Raw genomic sequence first — 12011 nt, 5'->3', positions numbered from 1 at the left:
CTTGCTTCTGAATTAACAAAAGGAACATATAAATAGTCTTGTTTACTAACCAAAACATGATCAGTGTCCTTATAACATTTGATGAGTGTTGCAAAATATCATTTAGTATACCCTTGACCTTGGCCATTTGACATGTCTTATGATACATACTCCTCATAACCACTTCAAATACCAAATATAAGAGACCAATAATGTATAATTATAATCAACCTTAACCTTAACATGACCGCTGGCTTGTGTAATGGGTTCAAGGACGTGTCACAATGATCGGCTGACATAGTCTCATTATAAACATCCCAAATACAATTTGTTGGTCACCTTGGTGAAAATCTGGGATGAGATATTAAGGTATCTGCAAATATTAATGCCAGCATAGTTCCCCATTTAAAAGTATTACCATAATCTCATCTACCAAAGATTTCATTGCAGGCATGCCAAATATCATTCATTAATATTACAGCGCTTTTATCGTCAATAGAGTTGGAATAAATTTAAAAAGAACAAACATATACTTGTATAATTTTTTTTTAATAAATATTGATATCACAGACTATCTTAAGTATAAAACTTGTAAAATTCACAACAGTAAAATTATACCAAAATAATATTTTGATACAACTGAAGTGACATTGATGAAAAATATAGAATATAGATTAATGTTTTACCTGTATTCATCAGATGCTGCAGTAATACATTCAATGTTAACAATGTCAAAACATATGAAAAGTATAATGTTTGTGTACAGGTACGTCAGAAAACTAGTCAAGCAACATCATTACATTAAATCGAATCAAGTCTAAAGCTTAGAAACATTGGAAAATCTACTGTTTCGTGTCCATAGAAACCTTAAAAACAAAAAGCAGAAAAAATTAAAACTAAGCAATGCTCCTTACATTCATTAACATGTGAATTCTGATATCCACCCTAACTGAATACTTGTAATTGAAACAAAACATCAGGCACAGGAGGGGGTTTCACAAAATATTCACATTTTAATTTGCAAAGTCAGTTACATTTTGAATGGCCATGGAGATCAAAATGAAAACACATAAGTTCATCCTAAATATAAAAAAGAAGAGGTAAAACATTTCTCAGGGAGCGTCTAGCTATGGTGTACAATTTACATCATGAAACACTTTGAATTTTTAGAAGTTTTTTCTTTCAAAAGTCTAAGTTACTTTTACCATTCTAACATCATAAAAGTATGCTTCTAATGCGAAAAGAAAATTTCTTATCATGTTACTAACTTGCTTATATTTCACTTCAAATAATGAGATTTGATTCCTACAACCCTGAATTTGTACAATGCTGAAAATACATACAAGTTTCATTTAATTCAAAACCAATTAGATGATTTAAAAATTATTTTAACTAAAAAAAATAACTAAACATCAAAATATAAAATTGTAATACATTAAATATTTGACCAAATTATCATATCAAAAGATATTGAATTGTGTACCCTTTACTGGTGTAGCCATAGTATAGTTCACACAACAAACAGATAAAGTTCATAATCAGAACTAAAAATATATCCCATAAGGATATTTTTCTTTTAATATTCAGCTCAATACACATCTGTTTATTGATGACTAATTACATACTGCCAAATTTTTTTTTACATAATACATTTATAGACTAGTAATACATGGGGCATATGACATTTGCGCCGATTTTGAAAATTTTCATTCTTTCATTTGCGCCGATTTCATTTGCTCCTAATTAGAGTTACAGGTAAATTAATACTTGTACATATACTATACCATTGGTAAAATTTTGTTTAAATGTTTTTCATTCATGTTTAAGATAATTTTGATTCATATTTTTCTGCAATTTCATTGTTACATGATGGGCATATTGCCCACTGAAACGAGCCGAGGAGACAATTCCTTAATCATCAAGGGCCATACATATCGGAAGGTTAGTGTCCTGAAATATAACAACATAGCTTACTAATATAAAACTATGTAAAGCCAGAGTCACCACGGATTTTCTTGTCAAAACACAGATCGAGCATAAATATGTGGCAGATGTCCGAAAGACAGAGGCTAAAGAACTACGGTTACGATCAAGGAAAAGTCCTTGAGATGTATCTTGTAGGCCTTTTTCCACCTCCCCACTGTGAGCTGGGGAAAACAGATGTAAACATGTTATGATTGACAATTCATAAATGTGTGCAAGTGGCTAATGGAAGAGGTCTATAATGTTAAATGAAAAATAACATGACTTGGATGGAGAGTTCTCTCACTGGCACTCATATCACATCTTTCTTATATCTATTCACCTGTAATTTACCTGTAAAAAAATCGGCGCAAATGAAAGAAAATATCGGCGCAAATGAAAGAAAAAATCGGCGCAAATGAAGTGCAGATCGGCGCAAATGCAAAACGCCGAATACATGTACATACAATGTTAATGATGTAACAATGTAACATTCACAAGTCTTGTGTCCAATTTAGATAACAAATGATGATTTGGAAAGTATGTATAAAAAAATTCAATATGTTGAAAAAAAAGCTTGCATTTGTGTTATAACAATTTTTTTGTAAAAACTGTGGATTCATTATTATTAGTTGGATTTTTTTTTTTTTTGGATTTCGTTGATATAGATGAACCATGAAATTAAATGTTCAACGAGTGACAAATGTTCTAAAGGATTGTATAAACACTTCGGCAAAACCACAAAATTAAATGTCCATGAATACTTCATCCACGAAAATTAGTGCCCACGAAAATAAATGAATCCATAGTAGAAAACAACAGTACACACATTGGCCATGTAAGAGAAAAAACAAAGAAACACTTGTGTGCAATGCAAAATCAAGTTTGAATATTACAGTGGTAAAAGTAAAATTATTTGCACATTTTTGTCCTACAATAATTTTTACAAAAAAAATCCAGATAATTTTGGACAAAAGGGAATTAATATAGAGCATTTTAAAATAAAAATCTGATGGAATGGAATAAATTATACATTCTAACCAGTCATTTCAGATATGATTCATACTTATGTAATGGGCTAATGGCTGTTTCTCACGATTAGGCCATAACTAAGCCAGTCTGGTATACCTTTAACAAAATTAATGTTCATCTTGATTGGATAAAACCATAAATTTCAGGGCATCAATTCCACTATTTACGGTCTAAAGTTGTCACACCAGTGCGAGATTTTGTGACTGATTTTAAAATTGCATGCATCTTTTTTTTTGTGGTCACATATATCTATTTACTGGCTCAGCAGTGAAAATCACCATTTGATATTTAAAAATCTTCAAATAAAAAAATGTTATCCTCTTAGCAGCAGTTTAATGCAAAATATAAATAAAAATAAAAATGCAATATAAGTAACAACACAAATAATTGTAGACATAATACAAAACATGGACGGCACCTGATCTTTTAAGTTCAGACATTATTTGAATCATAAAATATTTTATGAGTAAAATGTATATCAATGACATTGGAAGATTTTTTTAACACATATCTATTGTTTGAATAAGTACATTTGAAAATAAAAGAATCATAAATCATTCTTTAAAATCAAACAATTTCAATTCTAAAACTTTAATCAGACTTAAAAAATTGCTTTCAGCAGATCATTTGATGTTGGAAGTTTTTAAACTAAAGTTTTACAAAACTTAGTGTGAGATAGATAAGATTTTTTCACATCGAAAAATACCATAACTAGAGGCTCTTAAGAGCCTGTGTCTCTCACCTTGGTATAAGTGCATATTAAACAAATTACACAAATGGATTCATGACAAAATTGTGTTTTGATGAAGGTGATGTGTTTGTAGATCTTACTTTACTGAACTTTATTGCTGATTACAGTTTATCTCTATCTTTGATAGTATTCAAGATAATAACCAATAACAGCAAAATTTCCTTAAAATTACCAATTCAGGGGCAGCAACCCAACAACTGATTGTCCGATTCATCTGAAATTTTCAGGGCAGATAGATCTTGAATAAATAAACAATTTTACCCCATGTCAGATTTGCTCTTAATGCTTTTGTTTCAGAGTTATAAGCCAAAATCTACATTTTACCCCTATGTTCTATTATTAGCCATAGTGGCCATCTTGGGGTTACCGGACACATTTTTTAAACTAGATATCCCAATGATGATTGTGGCCAAGTTTGGTTTAATTTGGCCCAGTAGTTTCAGAGGAGAAGATTTTTGTAAAAGATAACGACTTTGGGCCAGGTGAGCTAAAATGAAACCAACATTTAAAACACAACAAAGAGAAACTACTTTCTATACCTTTCCATACTACTACCATTAAAACACATTTCTAAAAAACTGTCTTTTAAATGTTGATTTACTTTTTGATGACTATATTACACAACTATCTTACACATTCATGACTGAACACTTTTTTTCATATATCTGAATCACAAAACAGTTATATCTGACAAGTATACTCCACATAAAAAGCACTGTCTCAACATTTAAACATTAAGTATTTTAGACAGATAAAACACTGTTATCATATAAAACTTTAGACAGTTTTAACTTGGCACATTACTGATTTTTCTAAGCATTCATATTCATGGATTACTGTATGGCATCTGTTTTAGGGTATATAAAAATAAACTTTCTTCTTCTAAATATTTCTGATCCTGGAATGTAAAGGAATTCATGTTGAATTTTTAAGTGAAGTTAAAAAACAGTTATTCAATGTACAGGTTAATTTTCAAAATGTTTAAAATCAATATAAACAATATAAGTTCTTAAAATTTGAACATGTATCTATGGCATCAAAGGTTCAAACTTGTTTATCTTAAAGTATCTTAGACTGGAAATATCAAAATTTTAATTATTTGTACTATTCATTTTCCATAATGAAAATCTATGTTTCTGTTAATTTCCACTGTGCAAACCCTTTATAGCTAGTCAGTGTTGTTAATAGCCACCCTCATTCTTGTTTCTATTAAACTTACTGTATTGTTAGAATGTATAACAACATTAAATATAAAGCAAATTGTGATTAGTGGTGATTATATCTCTGTAAAACTGAATGAAGCTACTGAAAATTTAACATGCTTAACAAATCTTCCTTCTGAATTTTCAAGAGATATTTGGGGATCTTTATGATACTGTTTGGTGTAAGCCATGGTTCTGTATTGAAATACCTATTCTGACCTATAATGGTTATATTTTTTAACACATTGTGACTTAGATGGAGAGTTGTCTCATTAGCACTCATACCGCATCTTCTTATTTTTATAAGTAACACTGAACACTTCATTGTTTGTTATGACTATGGGATTCTGTAGTTCAAACATGACTCTAGCTTTTTGTCACTGAAAAGCAGTTGTTTTGTTATTTATAATTATAATGCTTTAAAATTTTAACTAAAATGTCAAGAATACCTTAAAAGCTTCCATTTTCCACATTCTGATAGATCGATCAGCTTTAATAGATTCTGTGACTGAATTAAGTGACACATGGCCTGATGGTGGACGTGAGGTATTCTGGTAATGTACAGGATAAGTTGTAGCAGGCACACCAGGAAACTGGTCACTAACTGTTCCATTAGTCATATGACCTGATAAAAATATCAAATATAGTTATTCTATTACTTATAATAAGAGAGAATTGAACATAACAAAAAATCTTTTCTTTTTTTTTCAAGTAGTCACTAAACCATGAAAATAAGGTCAAGGACATTGGACATGTGACTGATGAAAACTTCGTAACATGAGGCATCTATATACAAAGTATGAAGCATCCATGTCTTCCACCTCATAAAAAATAAAGCTTTTAAGAAGTAAGCTAATGCCATCGCCGGATCACTATCCATTTGTCGAGCTTTCTGCAACTAAAGTTGCAGGCTAGATAAAAACACCACATATGCTAACTTTTTGTTTTGATTGTCGTTGCTTATCTTTCAATGTTCATCTTTTTTAAATCATTAACGCTGGATAATCAACCTTCAACTGATCACCACAGTCATACACTTAAAAGATGTGGCATACTTGTAAATGGAGATTACAAATCCAATGTAAGTGGGGAAAAGATGACAACCTATTTATTAATATCTAATAAAATATCTTTGGTTTTATTTGAAGAGCAAACATATTCATCAGTTCCTACAGTTACTTACCATTTGACTGCATAACAACCATTTTATTCCCTGACGATGGTGATCTACAGTTAGGACACAGAGCAGCACTTCTCAAATTTTCTACTTCCTTCTTTTCCTTTGAAAGTCTGAGTCTTTCCTGAAATATGTGTATGAAATATATTTTAGATACTATCATTTTCTTACATACTCTACATAATTTTTTGTATAAACATCTTATTAAAAGTGCTCTTGTTTTAACACAAGCATGATCATTCCCATTTGTTTTTTCTTATAGTCAGGGTCTTTCAAAAAATACATATGAAAATGTATCAAAATATAAAACCATTTCATTAATATACCCTACACAAATTAGTGTAAAAACATCATATTAATTATTGTTCCTGTTTTAAAACAACCATGACCCCATGGGTTCTCCAAAATGATTTTGCATATTAAGACACATCTCCTGTTAAACTATCAGCAGGCGAAACAAAATTTAGTAGCACACTTATAATTACTTTGGCTTGAGTACCAACCTCTGATATTTGTTATCTATCAGTGGCTGTTCAAAATTTAGTAGCACACTTACAATTGCTTTGGCTTGAGTACCAACCACTGATATTTGTTATCTATCAGTGGCTGTTCAGAAGTTGGTAGGACACTTACAATTACTTTGACTTGAGTACCTACCTCTGATATTTGTTATCTATCAGTGGCTGTTCAGAATTTGGTAGGACACTATCAATTACTCTGACTTGAGTACCAACCTCTGATATTTGTTATCTATCAGTGGCTGTTCAGAAGTTGGTAGGACACTTACAATTACTTTGACTTGAGTACCTACCTCTGATATTTGTTATCTATCAGTGGCTGTTCAGAATTTGGTAGGACACTATCAATAACTCTGACTTGAGTACCAACCTCTGATATTTGTTATCTATCAGTGGCTGTTCAGAAGATGGAAGGACACTTACAATTACTTTGACTTGAGTACCTACCTCTGATATTTGTTATCTATCAGTGGCTGTTCAGAAGTTGGTAGGACACTATTAATTACTTTGACTAGAGAACCAAACTGTGATATTTGTTATCTATCAGTGGCTGTTCAGAAGTTGGTAGGACACTTACAATTACTTTGACTTGAGTACCAACCTCTGATATTTGTTATCTATCAGTGGCTGTTCAGAAGTTGGTAGGACACTTACAATTACTTTGACTAGAGAACCTACCTCTGATATTTGTTATCTATCAGTGGCTGTTCAGAAGTTAGTAGGACACTTTCAATTACTTTGACTAGAGAACCTACCTCTGATATTTGTTTTTCCTTATTCTGTAGTGACTGCATCTGTTTGTGTATTTTATCTAGCCTCTGGTTCTCCTCAGCCTCTATTCTCTGTGAAGCCTCTAATGCCATCATTCCTTCTTCATATTTACTGTTTGCTTCCTACATAAAACCATAAAAAATATTAAAGGGGCACCAAGCTTTGTGTGCATGTGGTTAATATTCATAGAACTTATTAACTTTTAAGGATACCAGTGAATAAAATAATTGTTAATTGAAAAGATATAAATGTAAGTCTAATTAAACTTTTATGCATAATACACATATTTACCATAAGATGCAATATGTTTTAGAAGATAATGTCTGCAAGCCCAAAAATCTTAAACTTTTTGGGTCATGAATAAGTTATTAAATGACCAATATTTTATAAATCTATAAATTATTCATCTATAAAGTTTAATTTTTAAACAAAATATGAAGAGTTTTCTTAGTTTTTCACTATTAATAATTTATGAGGCCAGTCAGGAGAATATAAATTATATGTTTAGACTTCCTAATACATACTAAATAGTATTCGTCCACTTGTTCCGATTTCTCTTTGATTAACTGTGCATGTTCTATCAGTTCATCTTCCTTGGCTTTTTGTTTAGCTTTCTCTGATTGAAGTTTGCTTCCTTCTTCTTCTATTCTTTGTTCTTCTTTTGTTAATTCTTCCTTCCTGCTATATGATTTGTTCTTCTCTTCTGATATAACTTTCATAATAGCATCAAATTCTGTCTTAGCCTAAATAAAACACAAAATAAAATTTTCAATTTTGTAAACAAATTTTTTTTCCACATCATCATGTGATACATACTATAAAGTTACTGTTTCATAAAATCAGCAAACAGCATGGTACTCATAACTACCAACTAAGTTGATACATTCAGAACAATATAACAAACAAAACTTTGAAACCTCAACACTGGCAAATTTATGGACAGTGTGAATCAAGAGTTTACAGTTGGTTATAATCATATCATATCTGAAAATATGGAAAGCCTTTGAAACATATAACAAGAGTGCACACGCTGAAATGTATCACCTTCTTTAATAATCGTTGATATTATGTTGATAGTCCTAAACATAAACTTTTATTACAACTGTCACACAATCTTAACCAAGAAAACTAAACATTGACCAATGAACGATGAAAATGAGGTCAAGGTCAGATGAACCATGCCAGGCAGGCATGTACAGCTAATAATTCTTCCATACAACAAATATAGTTGACCTATTGTTTATAGTTTGAGAAAAACAAACCAAAACACAAAAACTTAACACTGAGCAATGAATCATGAAAATGAGGTCAATGTCAAATAAAATCTGAGCCACTGACATATAGATCATAAAATACTTCCATACATCAAATATAGTTGACCTATTGCAATTAGTATTAGAAAAAAAAGACTTAACTTTGACCACTGAACCATGAAAATAAGGTCAAGGTCAGATGACACCTGGCAGTTGGACATGTACACCTTACAGTCCTTCCATACACGTAATATATTAGACCTATTGCTTATAGTATCTAAGATATGGAATTGACCACCAAAACTTAAACTTGTACACTGATCCATGAAATGAGGTCGAGGTGAAGTGAAAACTGTCTGACAGGCATGAGGACCTTGCACATACCAAATATAGTTATCCTTTTACTTATAATAAAAGAGAATTTAACATTACAAAAAATCGTAACTTTTTTTTCAAGTAGTCAATGAACCATGAAAATGAGGTAAAGGACATTGGACATGTGACCGACAGAAACTTCTTAACATGAGGCATCCATATATACAAAGTATGAAGCATCCAGGTCTTCCCCCTTCTAATATATAAAGCTTTTAAGAAGTAAGTTAACGCAGCTGCCACTTGGTCACTATTGCTATGTCTAGCTTTCTGCAACAAAAGTTGCAGGCTAAACGAAAACAGGAATGTGTCCATAGTACATGAATGCCCCACTCGCACTATCATTTTACATGTTCAGTGGACCATGAAATTGTGGTCATTACTTTAAATAGGCATTAAAATTAGAAATATCATATAATGGTGCACATGTGTACTAAGTTTCAAGTTGATTGGACTTCATCAAAAACTACTTTGACCAAAAACTTTAACATGAAGCGGGATGAACGGACGCATGGACGAATGAACAAACGGACAAACTGACAGACAGATGGATGCACAGACCAGAAAACATAACACCCCTCTACTATCGTAGGTGGGATATAAAAAACATAATTCAAAAAGATACTAAGCTCATAATTTTTACACCAGACACATGTTTCTTCTACAAAAGACTTATCTGTGACACTTAAAGGAGTAGGGGCATTAAAGCCTAGTTTTGGCCCAAGAAAATAAAATGTTTGATAACTATTTCAAATTGGCACATAATGTAAAGAAATGCATAGGGTCAAGAAATATAAATGAAAAACATAAGGATTTATTTCTGATGACGTCACAATTACGTCATTATGTGTACTATTTTCACAAAAATGAAGAAACATACAGAAATTATGCAGTTTTCTGTCTCTATTTCCGTTGTGGAAACATTGTGCGCAGCCGAGAAACAACAAAATAATTTAACGGAAGCTTTTTTACAACTATTGGCATAATCTCACCAAATATAAAGTTGTTTCTTGGGTGCGCACATACTTTTTCAATCTAAAATACACTTAAAATGTGACGAAAAAACAAGGAAAATCAAGAAATTTAACAAAATATGCAAATTTAGTCATGATTTGTTGCCATGGTAACTTGCTCGATGTCAAATTTGGTTTGTTTTTCTAAGTACCTTATACCTTAGTCAAGTTTGCAGTAATTCAAGAATATGCATGATAACTTTTAAATTTGCAATAATTTTTGGGCCAAATAAGGGCTTTATTGCTTCTACTCCTTTAAAATATTAAAAGGCCAAATGAAGTATGAAGTAGAGGAGAAGGTACCTACAATCTAAACATGGAAGTAAAGGGTAAAGAAAACATCATAATCTATAGCTCTAGTTTACCTGAGAAAGTTTGACACTATAATTTTCAAGATCATCTCTGCGTGTTTTCTGTGTCACCATAAATTGTGTTCTTTCTTCTGCTAAGGCCTGCCTTTCTCTGTGTAGTTGTGATAAAACAGATTTCTGTTCTTCTAATAGTGATTCCTATGAAACAATGCAACAATATAGTCAAAATTTTATCTTGTAAAGAGATTCAAAAAGGACTATTTCACAAATCAAATATTTACATGTAAGCAAAATCATACACAAGAAATTCTTAATGGGACCAACGAGAAAGGGTTATGATTTTTATTCTAAAGCTTACATCAAAGCATTAAATTTTGGAGGTTTTCATTATTTTTCTTGAATTTCAGGCATTTCCAGGCTTGTAATGATAGAAATATAATTCCATGCTTTTTCTAATTCTAAGGTAGGCCCTAGTCAGGTGAATCCCTTGAAATACTTCCTTAATATCAATGTATTATAACTTTTCTTATGCACATTTCTTACCCTGATTTTTTCAATATTAGTCCTTTCTCTGGCTTGTTGTTCTGTCCAGAGTCGTCTTTCCTCCTCTAGCGTAGTCTGTAAACTCTGCATTCTGTTGTGTTCTTGCTTTAAACTCCATCTTTCCTGCAGGACAAAATAATCATTTTTATAAATTTTGAAAAAAAAAGAGTTATTAAACTTAAAAGAGTATTACTTGCATAAGATGAGCGTCACTGATGAGTCTTGTGAATACAAAACACGTGTCTGGCGTATTAAGTTATAATCCTGGTACCTTTGATAACTTTTTATATAAATGAATAACAGAACTGTTTAAACTGAACTCAGAAAAAGACAAACATTACCTTCATCCCAACTATTTTTCAAGTCCTGGCCTTGCAGTAATAAAACTTTTGAGCAGGATTTTTGTACTCAGTTTTATGACCGAGAGCCCTGATGTATTGCTATTTGAGTATTTTGATTAACATTGCAAAAACCAAACCCTTTGAAATCTGAAAACTGAACTCTTATTGACATCCTGTCTCTTTAGGTGTTATTTATTTTTGAGTACTGATGACATAATTTTCACCTTTAAAAACTTGATAATTCACATAAAAACATTGTTTAAATTAGGATTTTATACTGGTGTCTTTTGCTGACATACTGTGCAATGAGTAAATATGAATTGTTGTATTAATCAAAATATTAATAAGATTGCATACACTCAGATGTCTCGCCTTCTTTATTAATTATTGATATTATGTTGATAGCCCTAAATATAAAGCTTTATTACAACTGTCATATAAACTTAACATTAACCAAGAAAACTAAACATTGACCAAAGAAACCATAAAAATGAGGTCAAGGTCAGATGAACCATGCCAGGTAGGCATGTACAGCTAACAATTCTTCCATACAACAAATAGAGTTGACCTATTGTTTATAGTTTAAGAAAACAGACCAAAACACAAAACTGAACCGTGAAAATGAGGTCAAGGTCAAATAAAACCTGCGTGTCTGACATATAGATCATAAAATATTTCCATACACCAAATATAGTTCACCTATGTCATACAGTTTAGAAAAAAAAAGACCAAAACTCAAAAACTTAACATTGACCACTGAACCATAAAAATGAGGTCAAGGTCAGA

General features: G+C 31.4%; 1 protein-coding gene across 1 annotated transcript in view; it reads right to left on the bottom strand.

Moving 5' to 3' along the window:
* Nucleotides 1-560: 560 nt before the first annotated feature.
* The window catches only part of LOC134725534 (fas-binding factor 1-like), a 51834-nt gene continuing 40383 nt past the window's right edge, over nucleotides 561-12011 (bottom strand). Inside the window, exons 25-31 of the mRNA XM_063589435.1 lie at nucleotides 10885-11007; nucleotides 10396-10539; nucleotides 7917-8135; nucleotides 7377-7514; nucleotides 6110-6227; nucleotides 5376-5551; nucleotides 561-4622 (exon numbers count right to left, since the gene is read on the bottom strand). Of these exons, the coding sequence (XP_063445505.1) occupies nucleotides 4551-4622; nucleotides 5376-5551; nucleotides 6110-6227; nucleotides 7377-7514; nucleotides 7917-8135; nucleotides 10396-10539; nucleotides 10885-11007 (990 nt within the window). The 3' untranslated portion in view covers nucleotides 561-4550. The remainder of the gene's footprint in view (nucleotides 4623-5375; nucleotides 5552-6109; nucleotides 6228-7376; nucleotides 7515-7916; nucleotides 8136-10395; nucleotides 10540-10884; nucleotides 11008-12011) is intronic.

This window comes from Mytilus trossulus, chromosome 7 (genome assembly GCF_036588685.1).
Source record: "Mytilus trossulus isolate FHL-02 chromosome 7, PNRI_Mtr1.1.1.hap1, whole genome shotgun sequence".
In the NCBI taxonomy this organism is placed as follows: domain Eukaryota; kingdom Metazoa; phylum Mollusca; class Bivalvia; order Mytilida; family Mytilidae; genus Mytilus; species Mytilus trossulus.
This window is presented reverse-complemented; position numbering and strand designations above follow the sequence as displayed.